This window comes from Mixophyes fleayi, chromosome 5 (assembly GCF_038048845.1).
Source record: "Mixophyes fleayi isolate aMixFle1 chromosome 5, aMixFle1.hap1, whole genome shotgun sequence".
NCBI lineage: Eukaryota > Metazoa > Chordata > Amphibia > Anura > Limnodynastidae > Mixophyes > Mixophyes fleayi.
The window spans coordinates 147,507,340-147,531,516 of record NC_134406.1 but is presented as its reverse complement, the minus strand read 5'-3'; the positions used below and the strand labels follow the sequence as shown (position 1 = coordinate 147,531,516).

Below are 24,177 nucleotides of genomic sequence, written 5' to 3'. Positions count from 1 at the left end.
TTACACACCTAATTTATGGTGAGCAGCCAAACATGTTACAGTCCCTATGACATGTACTCTTTTAAAGAAAAACACATCAACATTTTTCTCAGTAAATATGTATTTAATGTGGCTATTGTAATGAAATTTACACCAAATGTTAGCAACAACCCTTGCAATCCACACCTGCAAATAAATCAATCCATTGATGTCCATAATTTAAGTTTTGTGTAATAATGTAAAATGACAAAGGGAAAAAGTATTGAACACGCTTCCTGAAATTTATTTAATAATTTGTACAAAGCTTTTGTTTTTAATGACCGCTTCAAGACACTAGGAGAAACTAGTCGCGGTTCAGTGCATTACTTATTGTTTTCTTTAAAACAATTGTATCTGCTAATTCCAGGTCTTTCTGAAGCTCTCTACATGTGGTCCTTGGTTCCTGGGCAACTCTTCTGATAATTTTTTTCACTTCTCTATCAGAAATTTTGCGAGGTGCAGCTGGTCATGGCCGATTTGTGGTGAAATGATGTTCTTTCCACTTCCGTATTATGGCCCCAGCAGTGTTCACTGGAACATTCAGCAGTTGAGAGATCCTTCTGTAACCAATGCCATCAGTATATTTTGCAACAATAAGGTAGCGAAGGTCTCAAGAGCGCTATTTGCTTTTACCCATCATGAGATGTTTCTTGTGTGACACCTTCGTAATGAGACACCTTTTTATAGGCCATCAGTTGTGTCTGAACCAGCTGACAGGATTGCTTTCTAATTACTGATCAATTTCAGCTGGTTTATTGGCTTTCCATGCCTTTTTGAACGTCCCTTTTCTCATTGTGTTCAATACTTTTTCCCTGTGTCATTTCCCATTATTACACAAAATTTAAATTATGGACATTTATGGTTTGATTTCTGTGCATGTGTGGATTGCAAGGGTTGTTGCTGACATTTGGTGTAAATTTCATTACAATAGCCACAATAAATACATATATGATCATATACAGTGGTTATAGAATGTTAGAGTATTTAAGGGGCATATATATATCATATGGCGAAAAACTCTATGGCCTGCAAAAACACCCAACAATACAGCTTCATCCCTATATGTCTAGGAGTCACCGGCAGCAAATCTCTGGCAAATCTTATGAACCTACCGGCAATAAGACTTGCCAGAGTTAATCCTTCCTATGTTCCTGTCAACATAGTTGCCAACATTCCAAAATACTTTCCAGGGACACTTTGCTGCTGAGTCAGGAAACCTAAGCATGTGATACTGGACAGACCTTGAAGAGCTGCAATCCCCATCATTTAAAATAAGAACAGATTGTAAGAATTGCATCCTAGAGGCCATAGAATAAATGAATGTTAATGTGCGGTGGGTCAAAACTGAAAAAGAGGGCATTTCTGAGGACAAAAATGCAATTTTAAATTAGGGACAATGAGCAACGATAGAGTAGTACCTGATTTACTACACATTTATCTGTAGAACAGTTTTCATAAATGTCCCTCAATCTATATTATTTTAAGATCTAAGTAACTGTGTTTACAGATGCTCCTTGAATACTCTTGTAGGACACTGTTGCATAGAATTTTTGTTTCTAAAAACATGTTATCTACTTTGAATTTTTAGCTTTCCAATTTTTCATTAGAGATGAGCGAAATTTTCAAACCTGTTTTGCAGAGTATTCGCCCCATTCCGTGCGGGGTGTGTCATTTTTTCCCCCATCATTCTTGTCCTGCCCACACTTTTACCACATCTGCACCACAATTTGCTTAAAATTCCTTCACAACTTTGCTTATCTCTACTTCAGTATCTCTGGTACAGATTTTTCTACAAGTCTATTATATATGTCTACTAAACATTCCAGAGGCAGAATTGTTCTTATAATCCCACATTCTAAAAGAATAAAAGTTGTAATTCATATTGTTAGGAATGTTACACAATAATCTTTTAACATTCCTTCGGAACATTACACACTGCACCTCCTCTCACACAAAACGAATATAACTGCTTGCAGGAAAGGTGCTGACAGGGTATAAACAAGCATGATTTCTTTGTACCCCACTGGTGTGCAGGCGAAAATAGTGATCTACTCAGCCACTTCACAGAGATGTTCTTAACAGATGTCTTTGATTTGTTCATCTGTTGAGCAGAGGATTTATATGATTTGTGTGTTTACATGAGTGTTATATTCTCAAAAGGAAAGCTTTCAAGCGTTCCTTGTGAGAATTAGAACTAAAGGGAGTTAAGAAAGTTGATTTAAGTCAGCGTGTACTTTAATTCTCTTGAGATAAATGATGTCAGACTCATTGGTCATTCAGGCAACGCCTCTTCATGCTTTAAGATGTCATTTGTATGATAGATTTTTGTAAAGATACATATTTTTACCTGTGCATTCATGCACAATACATGTATGTGTTAGGAACCCCTCCAGCCGGCACAACACAACCCGGAATCTACTCTGCCAGTCAGGTGTTCACTGGAGCCCCTGATGGTGGGGACAGACTGGGCCGCAGACTGACAGAGGGTCGTGAAGTGCGTACCAGCTGGGGAGAACCCAGGCAAGAGGAGTCAGGTCCACGCAGAGGTCAAGGGCCGGCAGCAGACAACAGTAGCGATGAACAAGCTGAGGTCAGGGGTCACAGGCAAATAGCAGAACGGGTAAACAGGCCAAAGATCAGGGTCACAGGAAACACGAGCAAGGTCCAAATCAAAGCCAAGGGTCATACACGGGGAGTCAAATAGAGATATCAGGATACAGGACAGGAACTAGCAGGTTAGCAGACTGGAACACAGGAGCTATAACCGGCAATGAGGCAGCAGACCTCATTGCCTTAAATACCAGTGGCCACCAATCAGAGCCTAGCTCTGAATTAGACACAGCCCCCAGCATAATTAATAGGCTGCATTAATTAGCCCACAGGCTAGAACATATGGTGAGCGCTGCGCCCGGCTTCCTCTCATTGCCGGGACGCAGCGCTGAAGCGTCTTCTCATTGCCCCGGCAACGGCCGGGTCAGGGCCGGAAGTGACGTCCCGGTCGCCATAGCGACGGCCGGGACGCAGGTGAGTGAGTCGCGGCGGCTGGGCACCGCCGTGGCTCGTAACAGTATGCTCTAGATTTAAACTATCAAACAACTGATATTAAAAGACCAGATATAATCATGGGACTATGAACTCAGGGAAAGGCTTAGTAATTTTGAAATGGAGAGACAAGCACAAGAAAGCGGCCCAAACTCTTCTAGCAGTGCGCCGAAACAGAAAAATGGGCATTGCTAAAACTTTGTGGGTCTGTTTTTGTGGGTGTGGTTGTACACAACCAATGAAATATAGGGAAATGTGTCATTTCAAAAAGCCATAATCACACACAACATCCCAAATTGACCAATATTCAATACAGAGCTAATTCTAGTAAACTTTATACAATACAGAGAGCATCCGAGTGACTCACAATACAGAGAACATTTTAGTGATAGATATCAATGCAGAGGCCATCGTAGTGCCTAACATGCATATATCATATATCCCAACGTTGACCTCTCTGGCAACATGATGGGGGCTTGGTCACATCCCAGGGGGTGTTCCTAGCACTTTTGAAGCTCCTAGCTACTCCATTCTCTTCTCCTTTTCCTTCAATTCCATTAATTTGCATTCACACCAGAGCACACAGCACCCATTCAGATCGCCATATCTCTGGTGACTTTACAATGCAGACTCATAGATATTTGGTGATATTACAATGCAGGCCCCAAAAATAACTGGTGGCTTTATTACAGAAAAATCAGTTCTCTCATAGTTGTAAAATGCAGGGAACAATGATCCCTATTTGTGGCTCAGTCTGTAGCCATGTTAGAGATAATATTAAAAAATAATATTTTGCCAAAAAGTAGTAGGTTATAGGCTGTACATATGGAAAGTTGTTGCAACAGGGCTGTTCATTTGGTGGCCCACAGAGCGAATGTGCCTCTCCAAGTCTTTTTGTGGCCCCTACCATTTCAATAAAACCCTGTAGACTCTATCATAGGCTAGCACATACTTGTAACATATATGTGGCTGCATTCGTGTAAAAATATGGACAGCACTGAACTACAGCATTGGGAGGTAAACCCCCTGTTGGAAATGCCTAATCTTGATTTGATTTTAGTTTCTAAAGGAAACTTTAATTTTTTATATATTACATTTCTTTATTAGCAGTTACCAATACAGTATGCTTTTTGTTCTATAGCAGTTTTTTAGCTCGAAAATTGTGGAATGTTTTGATGCTGTACAGATACTTGCACCACCTCAATGTCAAAAGTTTACAGTATGAGAAATGCTTTGAATGTCAACAGGCATTACACAGTATTAGGAATAGTATTTATCAGGTTTCTGCCAACCAAATACAATTGAATTTTACAAAGCATGTATTTTAATAAATCATATTTTCTTAAAACGAAATTGCCAAAATTGTACAGTCATGTCCAAAAGTTTTGAGAATGACACAAATATTATTTTTCTGCTGCCTCAGTTTTTATGATGGCAATTTCCATATGCTCCAGAATGTCATGAAGAGTGATCAGATGAGTTGCAATTCATTTCAAAGTCCCTCTTTGACAATGAACTTTATCCCAAAAACAACATTTCCACTGAATTTCAGCCCTACCACAAAAGGACCAGCTGACATCAGGTCAGTGATTCTCTCGTTAACACAGGTGAGAATGTTGATGAGGACAAGGCTGGAGCTCACTCTGTCATGCTGATTGAGTTAGAATAACAGACTGGAAGATTTGAAAGGAGGGTGGTGCTTGAAATCATTGTTCTTCCATTGTTCTTCCTCTGCTAACCATGGTTATCTGCAAGGAAACATGTGCAGTCATCACTGCTTTGCACAAAAAGGGCTTCACAGGCAAGGATATTGCTGCAAGTAAGATTGCACCTAAATCAACCATTTATCGGATCATCAAGAACTTCAAGGAGAGAGGTTCAATAGTTGTGAAGAAAATTTCAGGCGCCCAAGAGCGTCCAGCAAGTGCCAGGACCGTCTTCTAAAGTTGATTCAGCTGCGGGATCGGGGCACCACAAGTACATAGCTTACTCAGGAATGGCAGCAGGCAGGTATGAGTGCATCTGCACACACAGTGAGGCTAAGACTTTTGGAGGATGGCCTGGTGTCATGAAGTCCAGCAAAGAAGCCACTTCTCTCCAGGAAAAAACATCAGGGACAGACTGATATTCTGCAAAAGCAAAAGGTACAGGGATTGGACTGCTGAGAACTGGGGTAAAGTCATTTTCTCTGATGAATCCCCTTTCAGATTGCTTGGGGCATCTGGAGAAATGCTTGTCCAGAGAAGGAAAGGTGAGCGCTACCATCAGTCCTGTGTCATGCCAACAGTAAAGCATCCTGAGACCATTCATGTGTGGGGTTGCTTCTCAGCCAAGGGAGTGGGCTCACTCACAATCTTGCCAAAGAACACAGCCATGAATAAAGAATGGTACCAAAACATCCTCTAAAAGCAACTTCTCCCAACCATCCAAGAACAGTTTGGTGGCGAACAATGTCTTTTCCAGCATGATGGATTGCCTTGCCATAAGGCAAAAGTGATAACTAAGTGGCTCTGAGATCAAAACATCGAAAATTTGGGTCCAGGGCCAGAAAAATCCCCAGACCTTAATCCTATTGAGAACTTGTGGTCAATCCTCAAGAGGCGGGTGGACAAACAAAAACCCACAAATTCTGACAAACTTAAAGCACTGATTAGGCAAGAATGGATGGCCATCAGTCAGTATGTGGCCCAGAAGTTGATTGACAGCATGCCAAAGCAAATTGCAGAGGTCTTCAAAAAGAACAGTCAACACTGCAAATATTGACTCTTTGCATAAACTTAATGTAATTGTCAATAAAAAGCCTTTGACACTTCTGAAATGCTTGTAATTTTACTTCAGCATACCAGTATTTAGGTCTAAAAACACTAAAGCAGCAAACTTTGGGAAAACCAATACTTGTGTTATTCTCAAAACTTTTGGCCTTGACTGTAATTTGTATTTTGTTACAGTTTTTTTTAAAAATGATCCAGAACAGTTTATTGGAGTATAAGAGGTAAATTTATCAAACTGTGGGTTTGAAAAAGTGGAGATGTTGCCTAAAGCAAACAATCAGATTCTAGTTATCATTTATTTAGTACAGTCTACAAAATGACACCTTCAATCTGATTGGTTGCTATAGGCAACATCTCCACTTTTTAAAATCCACAGTTTTATAAATTTACCCCTAAGTATTTTTCTTGTGAATACTGTGATACACTATTTACAGCATATGAAACAAATAAGTACAAAAGGCGCAGGCAGTAAAATACAACGTTTGCTTCTCATGAGATTAAAACATATACAATGTCCATTATAGAGTCAATTTCCGCTGATTATCAAAAAATATATAGTCTCTGATATTTCTTTCCATCAAGCAACTTCTTAAGGTTCTTCTAGCAGCTCCGAGTAGTGGTTGTTAGAGATTTAAACAGAAAGTAGAAAAAACACTGGGTTAGTGGGAGAATCCCCAATCACAGGATGACATATACCGAGGAATACCACTAGATATAATGTGGTTATACTATTATGATCACACCACCACACGTGTACACAGGGGAGCAGGGGCGGATTGGAAACTTAAAGTGGCCCTGGAAAAAATTATTGAAGTGGCCTCATGTCGGTGGGACCAAAATAACTGTAGGTGGGGCCAACACAAAAGTAGGCGGGATTTAGAACTACAGGAATTTGGTTGTAGTAACATTTAGGAAAACCTAGATGTGATGACTTTACACACAGTGGGTCATCTCTAAAGCTATGCAGGACAAATGTATAGTATGCTATAGGCAGCCCCCTCTTAGTATAGTATAGTATAGGTAGCCCCCCAATAGTATAGTATAGGTAGCCCCCCTTAGTATAGTATAGTATAGGTTGCCCCTCTTAGTATAGTATAGGTAGCCCCCCTTAGTATAGTATAGTATAGGTAGCCCCCCTTAGTATAGTATAGGTAGCTCCCCTTAGTATAGTATAGGTAGCCCCCCTTAGTATAGTATAGGCAGCCACCCCTTAGTATAGTATAGTATAGTATAGGTAGCCCCCCTTAGTATAGTATAGGTAGCCGCCCTTAGTATAGTATAGGTAGCCCCCCTTAGTATAGTATAGGTAGCTCCCCTTAGTATAGTATAGGTTGCCCCCCTTAGTATAGTATAGTATAGGTTGCCCCCCTTAGTATAGTATAGTATAGGTAGCCCCCCAATAGTATAGTATAGGTAGCCCCCCTTAGTATAGTATAGTATAGGTAACCCACCTTAGTATAGTATAGGTAGCTCCCCTTAGTATAGTATATGCAGCCCCCCCTTAGTATAGTATAGGCAGCCACCCCTTAGTATAGTATAGGCAGCCCCCTTAGTATAGCATAGTATAGGTAGTCCCCCTTAGTATAGTATAGGACCCCCCTTAGTATAGTATAGTATACTAAGCCCCCCTCACTTACCTTCAGTTGCTCTGAGCAGCGTCTCTTCTCACATCAGGCAGACAGGAAGTGAAGTCAGACTTCATGTCTGCCGAACAGCACCATGGGAGCCTAGCAATTGGCTGCCTGTTGCTGCCCACTGAACACCAATATTTTAGATTGCTTTCCTGTACGTGCCTCCCCCCGCCGCATCCAAACACGCCCCCCCGGGAAAATCTGAGGTGGCCTCCAGATGGCCTCGTTAGGCCATCGGCCTACCGGGAAACTTCCCTGTAAGGACTATGGCCAATCCGCCCCTGCAGGGGAGCTTTATCGATAAAATTTGTATGAACCTATGCAAAGGATTTACATTAAACAGAACTCCCGTTTCTCAGGTAAAACTCCTTGCCATTTAGAACTCTTACGATAGTTCATAACCCAATCGGTATATGAAAGACAGGGGAGAGTTCTATCTAGTGCATTACCTTAGGAGTTTTATTCGTACACATAAAATCAACATATAAATAAAATAACAATTTAAAAAACAATTGCATAGGAAATCCTGATAATGGACAGTTATTTCACTCCGCCTCTGGAGTCTTTCTCAAAGTATATTCCGTGTATACTTTGAGAAAGACTCCAGAGGCGGAGTTGAAACGCGTCAGAAGAACACGGCACATCCTGTTTGGTATCAGTGCCTTACCATACGGAGGTTCGCAATCATCCAGCTGTCTGTGCCAGGGACGTTGTTCTTACACGCTGGCTTTTACCTTCCTTCTGGTAGGAGTGATATAACTGTCCATTATCAGGATTTCCTATGCAATTGTTTTTAAATTGTTTTTTTATTTATATGTTGATTTTATGTGTACGAATAAAACTCCTAAGGTAATGCAGTAGATAGCACTCTCCCCTGTCTTTCATATACCGATTGGGTTATGAACTATCGTGAGAGTTCCAAATGGCAAGGAGTTTTACCTGAGAAACGGGAGTTCTGTTTAATGTAAGTCCTTTGGATAAGTTCATACAAATTTTATCGATAAAGCTCCCCTGTGTACACGTGTGGTGGTGTGATCATAATAGTATAACCACAATATATCTAGTGGTATTCCTCGGTATATGTCATCCTGTGATTGGGAATTCTCCCACTAACCCAGTGTTTTTTCTACTTTCTGTTTAAATCTCTAACAACCACTACTTCGGAGCTGCTAGAAGAACCTTAAGGAGTTGCTTGATGAAAAGAATTATCAGAGACTATATATTTTTTGATAATCAGCGGAAATTGATTCTATAATGGACATTGTATATGTTTTAATCTCATGAGAAGCAAACGTTGTATTTTACTGCCTGCGCCTTCTGTACTTATTTGTTTTATATATTGTTGGATGCAGTGGCATTTATTTGTGTGTTTAGGCTGAAAGACAGTAGGGAGCGCTTATTTGGGAGAACTTCTTTTGTTTTGATTTACTATTACAGCATGTCTGTTGTTGGCAATCTATTTGTCTGCCTCCATCATTTTATGGAAAACTGTGGTTTCCAACATTTATGTTCTTTTAAATCAGTCAAGTCATAAAATGCAGCTTTTTACCATAATAGGCTTCTGGGATCCTGGATTTTGCATCCCTACAGCAGCAGTCTTTCCACATGGCAGGCAGTTTTTGTTGTGTTTTTTGTTTTTTTGTTTAGCTTTCATGACCCCACCTCCCTGGCTTCGTCCACTTTCCTTCATTCATTTACCTCCACTTCCAATCCTCAACACAGATGAAGTAGAGTTACTTGTATTGAATGATATGCTATAGCATAGAACAGCGGTTCCCAAAGTGTGCTCAGCGGCTCCCGGCGGTGCCGCGGTGCTGTCACAGGGGTGCCGGAACTGGCCTTGTCAATGTCACTAATGGCCTTCTTGCTGCCAAATCTTCAGGTAATTTCTCTTTACTCATCTTCCTGGACCTGCTGACTTTGACACTGTGGACCACCCTTTCTCCTACTAATCCTACATGGCTTTGGACTGTGTGATCCTGTCCTATCCTGACTCCTTCTACCTTTCTAATGGCTCCTTCTCTGTCCTTACCCCTGACTCAACCTCCCACCCCATTTCCTTTACACTCCCCAAGGCTAGATTCTCTGCCGCTTCTCTTCTTACTGTAAAGTTAGGTACACACTGAAGAATTTTCCGACAGACCTGTTATCTCAAAAGATTGTACCTACGACTGAAGGTCCGATCAGTCTGGCGATTCATGCATACACACTGACACGATTTACCTTCAGATCTGTGCTCTGCATCTGGTCCTCTAGTCTTCAGAGAATGACAGCACAATATTCATTCATTAATTCTTTTCACATTGTCACACTGATTAAAATGCCTTGTTATAGCTATATACATGTCCTAAAGAATTTTGTTAGCTTCTGTTACTCTGAAACGAAACTTTCTGTCTCAGAACGAACAAATTAATTATTTATTCTACAGCACTCTCTACCATTATTCACCTGGACAATTATCACTAGTATCGGCTGAAAAGAAAACTCTATGGAGATTGTGAGCATGAATGAATACACACTACATGATCGGTCGGTGATTGGTCGGAAAATATTAAACAATGCGATCAAACAAATGAAAGGATGATTGGCACTTTGGGACGACTTTAGATCACCATGTCACTGTACATACTCAACGATATCTGACCAAACGGTCGGATGTCCGCTGAATGGAGGTTTTTCGTGCAATCATCGTGCCAGTGTATGCATAGCCTAACTTCTTCCCTTGGCAAGCTCATTAGCTCTTTTGGCCTCCCATACTATATGCTGATAACACACAGATCTATCTCTCCTCCATTGACCTCTCACCTTTCTTGCACCTCCAGCTGTCTTTCTGCTACTACTCCTATGATGTCCCTTCACTTCCTTAAATTTAATATAGCTAAAACTAAATTCATTGTGTTTCCAACTTTCTGAGTTTCCTCACCTCCACACATCTCTATATTGGATATCATTACCTTTTCCTCTGTCTCGCAAGTCCACTGGCAACATTTAATACATCTCTGAATCATGAGGGCAGCACGGTGGCATAGTGGTTAGCACCTCTGCTCACAGCACTGGGGTCATGAGTTCAATTCCTGACCATGCCATGGCTTTATCTGTGAGGAGTTTGTATGTTCTCCCCGTGTTTGCGTGGGTTTCCTCAGGGTGCTCCGGTTTCCTCCCACAATCCAAAAACATACTGGTAGGTTAATTGGCTGCTAACAAATTGACCCTAGTCTGTGTGTGTGTGTGTGTGTGTGTGTGTGTTAGGGAATTTAGACTGTAAGCCCAATGTGGCAGGGACTGATGTGAGTGAGTTCTCTGTACAGCGCTGCGGAATTTAGTGGCGCTATATAAATAAATGATGATGATGATGATGATGATCATGATGCTTCCACATTCAAAACATCTGCAGGATCAGACCATTTCTCACCCTGCAGGCAACTTGAATCCTCATTTACTCGCTTGTCATCTCTCACCTGGGGGTATATTTACTAAACTGCGGGTTTGAAAAAGTGGAGATGTTGCCTATAGCAACCAATTAGATTCTAGCTATCATTTATTTAGTACATTCTACAAAATGACAACTAGAATCTGATTGGTTGCTATAGCAACATCTACACTTTTTCAAACCCATGGTTTAGTAAATATACCCCCTGAACTGTAATTATTATTATTATTATGTTTTAATTATATGATTCCGCAAGGCTTCCAAAGCACTGTACATAGGGGGTTAGAACATACAAACTAAATTATACAACAGTCGGAACAGATAAGCAGAATAATAAATTAATGGATGCAATTAACAGAATAAATTACATAGCATACAAAAACAATTCAGCATAAGACAAAACAAGGACATTGAGGAAGATGGAGAGTGGGCAGACAAAGGGTACAGACATGAGACATATGGTAAAGGACCCTGTCCATGAGAGCTTACAATCTAAAGGGACGGGGTAATGAGAGACAAAAAAGGAGCAAATGGGACAATAGGTATAGTGGGCTTCACTATGGTGCAGAGCCCAGATGGGACCATGATGATGCAGGGGCCTAGGTGATACAGAGCCCTGGACGGTCCGGATGACCTATTTGAACAATGGCCAGGATGGTGCTGGGGCCTAGAATTTGCACAAGCCATTATGGTATCTCGGCCAAATTACAATATCCAGGACACTGAAATAAGTTGTGCAGTGACAGTCTGCAACTGGTGAAGCTTGTTATTGGCAGGCATCAGAGGTTGCTCCCTGTTTGTTCAATGGTGTTGTTTTTCTGCGCATTTCCTAACACTTTGCGGGAAAAGCAATTAGTGTATAAAAACCTCAACATGTCTCCCAATAGTGAGAATACTACACCCTCCTTCTTTCTGGCCTCTCTTCCTCCCACTTCTCCCCTCTCAATCCATCCTAAACTACTTATCTTATTTCTCTTTCTTGCTGCTCTGCATCTGCCTCCCTCTCTACCATCTGCTACACTAGCTCTTTACTTGTGTTTTCTCCTTCATGACCTATGCCAGCATACCTGTATCTTATATCCTTTCCTCAATCAGTGGTTCTGTCCCTGTTTGCTCGGTCCCTCCCCATTAGCACTTGATCAACTTGTGCTGATTTAGTCCCTATTTTGTCCCCCTCTTCTCAAGTTACAGTGAGAGGCCAGGCTTTAACTAGGGCTGTGCGAGAGGTGCAACCGTTCAGGGCACAATGCTGAAGGGGGGCGCAGTTTGTGAATATTTTAGTTTAATTTGGTTAAAATTGAGGTCTATGGTGGCGGCAGTTTTGCTTCTCACCCCAATTGCTAAAATTTTAAGTTACGGTGAGAGGCTCTGATGTTCTACTGTTTTACCGTATACTCTCTGTGCAGCGCTGTGTATCCTTTTTGGTGATAAACGATAATAATAATAATAATAATATGTATAAAAACACACATAAAACATTGTACATGTAATATTAATTTGTTTAAATTAGTGAAATTGTTGCAAATATGGTTAAGCACTTATATTTTGGCTGCCCGTTATTATTCTCGTCGACCTTTTATCGTTTAGCAGATATTGCATTTGCCATTTTTAATCTACAAACAAGGAGCAGCAGCTGCAATTGTAACTACTGTCATTATTATATCAGTTTGTGGCATATTTAATCTTTGCAACACCAACACTTACTTTCCTTTATTTCAATACCTATATGTTTACATTTATTTTTTTGCAGTTCATTTCTTTCCGTATTGGTGGGTGTATTTCTTCAACCATATTGTTACATATGATAAATAGCATCAATTATGTACACGTAGCACAATATAATCACCGCAATGCAGACAGTTGCTAAAATATTGCCTTGTCCATTCAGGATAGTAACTGTTACCCATGAAATGCAATTCTGGAATGATAGATATGCTGTTTACTAGTTACTGCCCCAAGCCAATCATCTGTGAATGTGTGCAGATGTGTCTGGCTTTGGTAGTATTCCAGCAACCCCTGAACTGGAGACAGGCCACCCAGGAGGTGATCTTGACAAGGAGAATTATTGGAAAGTAAACGAGAAGATAGCTCTAGAGGCTTAAGTACATTTATACACACAACCTTCATGTTATCTCTCCTGTTCCTGCTCATGGAGAAACTCCCCAGTTTAATGTCAGTAGCTGTCACAAAGATCATAAAACAGTTGGCACCGAGGTTTACCTCTTCATTGACAGTTTGACAAGAGAACCGCTGTAGGGGATTGTTAAAGATTTGTTTAATGTTTTAGGGGAAAATAGTTTATTTTCTTGTTTTATGACAAATAAGGATGTACTGAAGACGTCAGTTACAGTCTATTGGGTGTATAGGCAGATTTACTATACGGTTATAGCTTGTTATTATTTCAGTCTTACTTATGCAGGGCAAACTCATAATCCTGTGTCAAACATATTCACTATTGTACTGTAAGAAATGTGAGGCAAACTAATGAAATGGCTACTGACCAGCAGGCACAGGCTGGCTAATAAAGTTCCCAGAGAAATATAATTCATATGTAGCAATAAGTACTTTTAAAAGTACAGAAGGGAGCTATGTGTAAGTATAACTTATGTTGCACCATTGCACAGCTTTAATTTCTTGTGCTTTTAGCATTCTTTACATTCAGATCTATACTGTAGATCATGCTTGAAAAATCCCTCACTCTCCTTATTTTCTCATCACTGTATAGTTTAGGGCATCACAGGAGAACTCTACTCAAGAAAAGCCCCCTTCTCTTTCTGCAGGCGCTGTAGGTGCAGGGAAAAATTTAAATGGTTGTTGAAAGTAACTTTGGAGTGAATGCTAAACCTAATTGGACAGTTGCCATTGACGTCTGTCAGGTGTTGCCTTCACTCTACAGGTACCTTCAATATAGCCAATGGGAGCTTGCATAGAGAGGAAAACTTTTCTCGACAGGATGTTGTATGTTTTGTATGTTTTTTTAATATAGTTGTGAACAGGACATAATCTATGTAGTAATATATTCTTTATAGTGATAGAATGCAGGTAAATATCTCTTGGTATAACCCAGTCCTAGGGGACCACTAACAGTGCAGGTTTTACGGGTCACAATTGATAATATTTACTATCACCTGTGGATCTTTCAAACTGCGTCAGTCACTAATGATTACACCTGTGCTCCAGCAAAGAGATATAAAAAACAAGCACTGTTAGGGGTACCTGAGGGCTGGATTTGGGAAACACTGATATAAATGTTTTCAATTGAAATGTCTGAATTCATTAAAATTTCCACAATGATACATCTTAGTTCCAAATTAGAAGACAATGACTGGCAAACAGTTCATATTTTAATTTTAAATGTATTTTCCTAACTCTTTCAGATTCTGACTTGAGCATGCGGACGCTCAGTACACCAAGTCCTGCACTCATATGCCCAAAAAACCTACATAGTTTCCAGAATGGGAGAGGATCATCCACTTCATCATCCTCCGTCACCGGAGAAACTGTTGCTATAGTTCATTCCCCACCTCCCACACGCCTCACTCATCCTCTAATACGTCTTGCCTCGAGACATCAGAAGGAACAAGCGAATATTGACCGATTGCCAGATCAATGCATTATCCAGATTTTTTCATACCTACCTACAAACCAGCTCTGTCGCTGTGCTCGGGTCTGCCGACGATGGTATAATCTTGCTTGGGATCCTCGGTTATGGAGGACTATTCGACTGACTGGTGAAACAATAAGTGTGGATAGGGCTTTAAAGGTGCTGACCCGTAGACTTTGCCAGGATACTCCCAACGTCTGTCTCATGTTGGAGACAGTAACTGTTAGTGGCTGCAGGAGGCTCACAGATCGAGGGCTCTACACCATCGCTCAGTGCTGCCCAGAACTCAGAAGACTCGAAGTCTCCAACTGTTACAACATCTCCAATGAGGCAGTGTTTGACGTGGTGTCATTGTGCCCAAACTTGGAGCATCTGGATGTGTCGGGTAAATAAAAACTGTTTGCAATTATGCTGTTGTTAAAGAGGGAAGTACCCCTATAAGAAAACATATTTTGTAGGACTCTTTTGCTAGTTGAAACAAAGGTAAAACCATTGCTGGGTAAAAACTAATGTTAAATTATCGTTAAAATTATATGGAGTGCTACCTCCCTGTTACCCAAAACTGTCAATTTTATTGATAGTACAAAAACCTATATTATTAACAAAAATGCTTCTTGTAAACAGCAATTGTAATAAGTACTGTTAATAGTTACTATAAATACTATATAATAAATATACCAGTGGAGTTTAATCCATGTCCTGACTGTGCTCATGTTTCATAAATGAGCTGTGCACTGCCATGTAATCTAATGACAAGCAGTCTGATTTGTGATTGATTTTTAGTAGTGGTTCCTTCTACAGCATAAGCCAGTTGGATCTACTAACTAATCACTGCACACTGTTACTGTCCCGAGATTCCTCTAATGTCCATTTGGCTGACCCCTGGTAAGTTTTGTTGTGCCACCAAAGAGAAGATGGATATTGCTGTCTATTGTAGCTGTTATGCTGTATATATGCCAATAGGCTGGAGATAGTAATTTAACTGTACAGAAAGCTACTAAGCTATACTTTATCTTCAGCATAATTATATTATCTTATTTATTTTTTTATATTCAAAATATAAATGTCTTTATTTATTGCTGCCCTAATATAAGTTTGGTATAAATCAGCCAAAAGAATCAGTCCCTGCTTTATGGAGAAATATCCCTACACTGGTACCCAGAAACACACACCAGGAGAAATTTAAACAGTCAATTGTCCTTAGCTGTGCCACGAAGAGGAATTTGGCACCATGATACAGCAAATTATTGGGGCCTCTTCCATAGATGATTTGAACAGAGCTAGTGCACTGCTGTTTTGGGGCGGTGTTCTGTTGAAGGGGAAATAACTATAGCATGTTGGGGGCATGGCCACTCTGGGTGTGGTTGAACCTCTTTTGTTCCTACCACGTAAGAAGGACTAGGCCACCCCCTAACCGCCTAGCAAATAAAACCCTACATTGCTGTATGCCCCACTGGCACACAACACTAATTTCCACTACTCTGCAGTGTGCCTCCAGACAGCTGGGACAAAAGTCCAACCATCCTGACAGTAAGGACAGTTCCCTAAAATCAGCACTGTACCACCTGAATATATTTCCAAACAAATGTAAGTATCATCACCCCTAATTTCACATTGTAAAGGTATTGCACAAAAGCTCTCTTTTCATTTTTTTACCAAGGCAAACCAACATACCATTTAAAGTCCAAAACTGTAATTTCATCTGACAGGCAAAGCATCCCAGAACCAGCACCATAAATTAGGTTATAGTTCATGTTCTCTACAACCACATCACGGCTGACCCTCAGCCCCATCATGGCTGCCACCCAGTCACATCATGTCTCCCCAGCCACATCATGTCCACAGCCCACTGTATTGACATCTTTCACCATAGGAGTGGAACTGCAGACACTTCCTGCACAGTAAGCAGGAAATCTCGCTTAGCCTCAGGAGATAAAGATGACCTCATCTTAAAAGACTAAGGGCTAGATTTACTAAGCTGCGGGTTTGAAAAAGTGGGGATGTTGCCTATAGCAACCAATCAGATTCTAGCTGTCATTTTGTAGAAGGTACTAAATAAATGAAAGCTAGAATCTGATTGGTTGCTATAGGCAACATCCCCACTTTTTCAAACCCGCAGCTTAGTAAATCTAGCCCTAAGAGCTCCGCGACCTGCGATCCTCATGAGAGACACTTTGGCAGTAAATCTGATTTGCTGCCAGGCTGTCTGTCACTGAATGCAGAGTACAGGCAGTGACTAATTAACAGAACCTCATCCCACACCTACCGGATGAGGAAAAAAAACCCTATAAAAATCAGCCTCTGCGCCTCTGATCCTTGGGAAAAAGTTTGGAGCATCTGGAAGAAACCCATGTGAACAGAGGAAGAACTTGTACTTTCCACACAGATAGCATCTGGTTCGGAATCAACCCCAAGGCACCAGTGCTTCAAGAATACAGCGCTAAACATTGAACCACTGTGCCACTCAATAAGAAAGGCTCAACTGTGTTTAATCAGGGGCGCACGCGGGGGGGGTTTCCTAGTCTCTAGAAATCCCTGTCCTGTTCGGTGTGCCTGAGGTTTTATTTATTTTTCCCCACCCGGCGCGAGCAGGGGGTGCCGCGAGCGGGGGAGGGCCAAATCATTGGTGGTCAGTGGCAACAACAGGCAGGCAATCGGGAGGCTGCCTGTTGCTGGTTGGTCTCAGACAGGAAGTGCCCACTTCACTTCCTGTCTAAGCAGCGAGGAGCGATGCAGCAGAGGTGCACCTAAATGTAAGTGAGTGATCCTGAGTCAGTGTTGTGTGTGAGGGCAGCGGGGTGTGATGTAAATGTTGTGTGTTGACAAGGGGGCTTGTGCAGTATGATGTGTGTAATGGCATGGGGCTTGTGGCAATGTAGTGTGTGTGTGATGGCACGTGGCTTGTGGCAATGTAGTGTGTGTGATGGCATGGGGCTTGTGGCAATGTAGTGTGTGTGTGATGACACAGGGGGTTTGTGGCAATGTAGTGTGTGTGTGTGATGGCACAAGGCTTGTGGCAATGTAGTGTATGTGTGATGGCACAAGGCTTGTGGCAATGTAGTGTGTGTGTGTGTGTGTGTGTGTGTGTGTGTGTGTGTGCGTGTGATGGCACGGGGCTTGTGACAATGTAATGTGTGAGGTAGGTAGTGGCTAATTAATGGGTGTTATTTTGTTTCTGGGTTGATGGTGGGGTAATTTAATTTAATAGTGGGGTTGGTGGAGACTTATCAATATAGGGTGGGATGATTAATTTAATGCTGGGGTGGTTTGGGCACTATTAATTAAATGTGTGGCAGAGTTTTGGAAAAAATATTGCTATTTCTTAGAAGTGAATGCAAGTTATTTAATATATGGTAGGAAATAGGTTTATTTAATAAACTATTTAATGTTGGGTATGTTTGTGGGAAATAGGTCTTTTTATTAAAGGTGAATAAAATGATTTTACAGTCAGGCTGGTTACAAGAAAGGTATGCTAATAATAAAACATGAGTTGTTTTGATCTAATGTCAGACTACATAGAGGCAAGGGGGGCTACTGTGTTCATTCATTGCTGGTATTTCTATATGTCATGTACCTATTCTATTTCCAAACAGGGAACCAACATTCCAGGATTCAGACAAGCACAACTGAACTTAGGACCCAAGCAGCAGCAACAAGTATTGAAAGCGGGAAGAACAGGTAGGAGAGAGCAGGACAGTCTGCCAGCTGTCCTGATTCTGGTGGGGCAGTTCTGAGTTTGGGGACTGACCCACTCAGTCAGGACTTTGTCCCGACTACAGGGACAATTGGGAGGTATGTCCCACTTCACACTGCTCTGCTCATGAAGGGGGAGCTGCATGCACCTAACAGTAGTGCACGCAGCATTGCTCGTGTATTTAAAGGGAATTGGAAGAGTTGGAGAGCTGCCTAGCACTGTCTAAAATTATAGCCACACCCCCATGCATGCTGGTCACGCCCACTGGGGGTGTGCCGTGGAAACCTCCCTCCTCAAATCCTGCATTTACCCCTCTTGATGTTCTGCTCTTGTGTGCAGAGCTTTAGAGCTTGCATCTAACATACAGCTTGTCAATTTTTCCATCTAGTCATTAGGTGTCTTTGTCATCTATAATAAAATGTTCACAGAGAATAAGCATTCACTTAATAGTTAAATACAGACATATGTGACACTTGAATGAAATATATTATTTCCTCTTACTTATATAATTTGATCTTTTTGTAATATAGACCGTAAAATTTTAATATCATACGATTTACTTTTTTCCCTAAATAACATTTCGTAGAACAGATTAATTTTTTCAACAGAAATCCTCAACTAGCTCATTTTTTTTTAGATCAGATGCTCTTTTTCTAACTGGATGTTAGAAAAGGAGACGAAGGTGATCATATGTTGTCTGGTGCATATATTCTGCTTCCAACACAATTATTTGCCCAATATCAGTGGCTTTATACAGAGGCAGAACAGTGCATTGCTGGGCCTCACATAGGGGAGGGCTGGCAAATTTTAGCCTGAGGGGCAAGACTCGACTCAGCAGCCTATTAGGACCATTTTAAAGGAAATAAATGTAGGTGGCCAAACGACCCAGCCCAAGGTAGCCCACTACGGGTGCGGCTCGGGGGACAGATCTTCCCCTGCCTCCCAGCCCAGCTTACCCCTGGCCTCATTGCAAAATTTGGGTAGGTGCCCAGCAATGCTGCTGTAGCCTCTTGCACCCCCTCACTCTGCTATAAAAAGTTGAAAGGAAGCCTCACTGAGTGCTATGGAGGCCTCTTAAGACGTGTGGGGGGTGGGGTCTGCAGAGGGGATGCGGACCAAGCATTTATGGGCCCTCCTTCTCCCTTGGGCCCCATAGCAATAGCACCCCTTACACCCACTGTACTTCCACCACTGGCTTTAAAATCCCTGGCACAGAGATTTCTGGCCTTCTTCGTTTCAAAACTATGAAATCCCTATTATGGACATGTGTGCGTATGGGCAAGTGCATTCTAGCTATGCACCACATGTTTAAGTTTATAGTTTCACTATATTGACCTTATGTTTACTTTTTATCATTTTTGATCATCATGTTTTTGTCTGCATAGAGAATTGTAACATATGCAGCATGTGCATATTTAATGTAATGAAATTACATTTAAATGTAATAAAATCTGCTATAAGATACATATCACAGAAAATGTAGTTTATCAAACCATGTATCTATCTGAAAATACTTTTAAATGATCTGAACCTCTAAGGCAAGCTGTATTGTGCTGCTTAATGTGTTTAGATATTTAACTAGGACAAGTCTCCCCTCTTTAACCGCTATGCAGAACTGCATTGATCCACAGTATCTCTTTACAGACTATAAATTGTGATATAAGTAGTCTCTAGTTTTGGCATGTTGTTTTCATTGCTATTTTGAGACTAATTAGTGGCGCAAAAGCAGTGCTCACAGGGCCATCTAATATTTTAATTTCTAATATCTCCACAGTTTAAAATGGATATCAGCTTGAACTTGTTTTTACTCTAAAACATATGCACAATTATTTTTGATGAGTAAATCAGAGATACACTGATATGTACTTTGTTCAAATGTTATTGTTTGAAAAAGAAATGTAATCATTCTACAATGTTCATTTATAATTTGACCACAAAATGAACTGCCCAACTGTTTCATGTAATTATTGCTGATATGGATGATATTAAAAAGGAGTAATACCTTACTAATACCTAAGGACGAATAGACCTTACTAATAAACCCTTTCTCCTAAATGTTTCCCACATTAGTTTTTCAGATTGGCTTCCTCCCATGAGACCCGGCCATCTGCTTACCTCAGCAGTATATCAGTAACAATAGTTATAGAAATCATCTTCTGGCCAACATCCACAGTCATTTGTGAGAACCAAAGGAAAACAGCTACGCAGAAGGGCCTTGAAATGACTCCTGATGGCTCATCACTCTATCGAACATGAACCAATGCTTATATCTAGTCCAGCTCCCTCCTTCTGTGTACAGAGATAATTAGAAGTTGGCCAGCAGAAGTCAACATTCATTGAAAGTACCAGGACTTTGATGTATTGAGCAAACAATGTTGGTCTCCTAAGAGGACCCCCACCAAAGCATTACCAACCAGTCAAGCAAAGCCCCTTCCTAATACATCTGTGTAGTTTCTTAGCCATGTGCCACCTGCAGATGGCCGGTTCTTTTTCTTCTTACAATGTTACTTGGAAACAGAGCTTCAATATGTAGCTCAAAAAGTAAACCCAACCTTTGCAGTTAATGCACCTCACTGGAACTTGCCATGACTAGCTGAACTAGGCAAACAATTCACGCAACAGTATATTAAGAAAAGGATTGTGTGATATATTAAAATATAATGAGAAGTTAAAAATAGATGGGAGCAGCTTTGTTAGTTAAAGGAAACAAAATCATAGGATTGTTTTTGTCTGAAGAATAATTTATATGCATATGTTTTTACAGGACATTTATGCCAGTATAAAAAAACATTATGGTGTTGTTTTCTATTTAAATAATTGACTCAATGAGGTTAGCAATGCATAGCAGGACCTTAGGTAAGATGAGTTGTGTGTTAGAGACCTATGAGAAAAAGTATTGCATAATGTACTGTAGTATTAGAAATATAAAAGCACTCAATCTTAGGGCACCTTAAACTTTTGAAGAGAGAGAAACCAGACATGCAATCCAGTAAACAGACAGAATATATCTTCATGCAATTTTTTAAAGAATGTAATGAAATCTTTTAAAAATTAGAAATAGTCTTTTAGCGTTAGATGGTAAGTTCCAAAGATGAGATGGGCAGAAATCTTAAGAACAAAGAGATAAAGATAGCAGATGATAATTATGGTGCAGAGAGTCATCAGATATAAGACCAGGAAAAAGTCTATGTAACTGAAAAAACTATGAATAGTACACTCGCATTACATACAAACTAAGGGTCTGATTCTTTTAAAATGTGGGGACAGATTTATAAGTGTAATAACTCATTTATCTTATTTAAACAATATGTTTTCCTTTGCAGGTTGTTCTAAAGTGACTTGCATCAGCCTGACCCGTGAGGCTTCCATAAAGCTGTCTCCAATGCATGGCAAACAGATATCAATACGTTTTTTGGACATGACAGATTGTTTTGTGCTTGAAGATGAAGGACTGCACACTATTGCCGCTCACTGCACTCAGCTTACTCACCTGTATCTGCGTCGCTGCATCCGCATCACTGACGAAGGTCTACGATATATCATGATATACTGTACATCCATCAAGGAATTGAGTGTCAGTGACTGTCGTTTTGTGAGTGACTTTGGCATGCGCGAGATTGCTAAATTGGAATCTCGTCTGCGGTACCTAAGCATAGCCCACTGTGGAAGGATAACTGATGTGGGCATCCGTTACATTGCCAAGTACTGCAGTAAGCTGCGCTACCTCAATGCTCGAGGTTGTGAAGGCATTACAGATCATGGCGTGGAGTACCTAGCAAAAAATTGCACAAAACTTAAATCATTGGATATTGGGAAATGCCCTCTAGTTTCAGACATTGGTTTGGAGTTTTTAGCCCTTAACTGCTTTAACTTAAAGCGTCTGAGCCTGAAGTCTTGTGAAAGCATAACAGGTCAAGGGCTTCAGATTGTTGCTGCCAATTGCTTTGACCTGCAGATGTTAAATGTCCAGGACTGTGACGTGTCAGTTGATGCTCTACGGTTTGTCAAACGGCACTGCAAGCGGTGTATAATTGAACACACAAATCCTGCATTTTTCTGAGAACATGTAATGTACTAAACATGTTATCTTAAGTATTAATAACCATATGGTAAAAGGATAAAAGTCTAAAACACAGAACATAAACTTACACATGCAGCAACTTATCCAATATGAGGTTCCGCTTCTTTTGTATGATGAAAGTAATGGAGTGCTTTTATAATTTTGTTTGTTTGCATTTCAAATATTTAGATGTATAATGATCATGCATTATGCTATAAATGCATAATGTGTGTGCATGTGTGTTTTATACCAATATAAATCAAGGTTGATTTGGTATTTTTTGAAATTGAGTGAATCACAAGGAAAACCTGTGCTTTGCATATTATTGTGAATATAGTGTCAATTTGGTAAAACTGCAAAATAAAACATGCTTAAGAATAAGTGGGAGAGAAGCTTTGTGAACATCTGAGATAGCATTTCATGCAGTATAGCACAGTTTTCAAGAGAGGAAGATGCTAATGTTAGCGCCAATACTACTTAATTATAATCAAATTGAACTACCAATTATGTTGTATTAATATGTTTTTGCATTATTTCTTTCAGATTTTTTTAATTAAATTAGAAATAAAAATGCATTAAGTAAGTTTGGCCAAAGTTTTCATTTGGTTCTTTATAATAGGCTTTTGCTAATCTTGAAGGATTAAGGAAACTTTAAATTGCACATTACAGGCTTTAGCATATTGTAGCTTCAGATTGCGAATTTGAATCCTTTTATTGATCTAACACTGCCAATATCAATCTCCATATATATTTATTGTACAGCAATTGTTTCTTATATCATAAGCCTCATTAGATTTCATACTAAGTTGCCAAACTTAAAATGTACTTCTGTTTTGACCTTGTGCTATAAATTAGCTACATGGTTATTATACTCTGACAAATGAACCATAGAGCAAATGTGCATAACCCTGGAAATAGTTTTCTAAATTAAATCTCTAACTAGTTGAAATGCAGTTTTCAATATTCCTTACTTTACCTACTAGACTTGTCGCTGCATCTGGTAGTGATAATTCAGTCATGATGTGTTGATTTGCTAACAGGCTGTCTAACTTCAACTGTAAAGATAGTTTCTGTTGAAATTGATACATACCTTTTGACCCTTTTATAGATACTTCTTTCTTTATCCAATGAATTTTGAATAAATAATGTGTAACACAGATGGTGGCGGAAAAGGTTTCTTCTTAAAGTAAATGGAACTAAATTAATTTAAACATATTTTAAACTTTTAAGTGGTTGAGATAACATGGTTGAGCTGTTATAGAGTTACTTACCAAAATCCCTTCCACTTTTCAAGGAATACCAGGATTGCAGGTCTGTAATAATTAGAAAGGCAATCAATCATCTTGGCCATGTGTATCGCTTCCACAGAATTTCATATGTATCACTTTGATACCATGGCCTGGTAGTAATTAATAACAACATTACTATGACTGTCCATCTGGAATTCAGTGGGACAGATGGTGCCTGTACAGGTATTCCTGCTATCCGCAGCTTCCCTGTGAATCCCATAACTAGTTTTGTATATGTATAAAACTTATTTTACAAAAATATGAGCCACTTCATAATAAAAGCTTAATATCACTGATGTAGGTAACCCTGTGACCCTGCTTCAACTAATGTTGGCACACTTGTTCCCTGCTAGTGGGCAAAATAACTTCTCTCAATATAATAGCTCATTTCTGTATCACTGGGTACTGGAACCATCATAAATCAGTCACAGACTTTAAAGGCTGTTCCTGTGAACTTTCATTTGATTATATCTCTAACTAGCCAATGCCAAGGTATTTGCATAAGAAAGCCATGCTAGCACATCATCATCATCATTTATTTATATAGCGCCAGCAATTTCCGTAGTACTTTACAATTGAGAACAAACATTAATAAAACAATACTGGGTAATACATACAGACAGAGAGGTAAGAGAACC

At 40.1% G+C, this 24,177-nt stretch overlaps 1 protein-coding gene across 2 annotated transcripts in view; it reads left to right on the top strand.

The window, feature by feature from the left end:
* Positions 1-22,833, top strand: part of FBXL7 (F-box and leucine rich repeat protein 7) — a 229,938-nt gene extending 207,105 nt beyond the window's left edge. For both annotated transcript variants that reach the window (XM_075212918.1, XM_075212917.1), the window contains 2 exons: positions 14,270-14,881; positions 21,514-22,833. In XM_075212918.1, coding sequence (XP_075069019.1) covers positions 14,270-14,881; positions 21,514-22,250 — 1,349 coding nt within the window. In that variant the 3' untranslated portion in view covers positions 22,251-22,833. The remainder of the gene's footprint in view (positions 1-14,269; positions 14,882-21,513) is intronic.
* Positions 22,834-24,177: the final 1,344 nt, after the last annotated feature.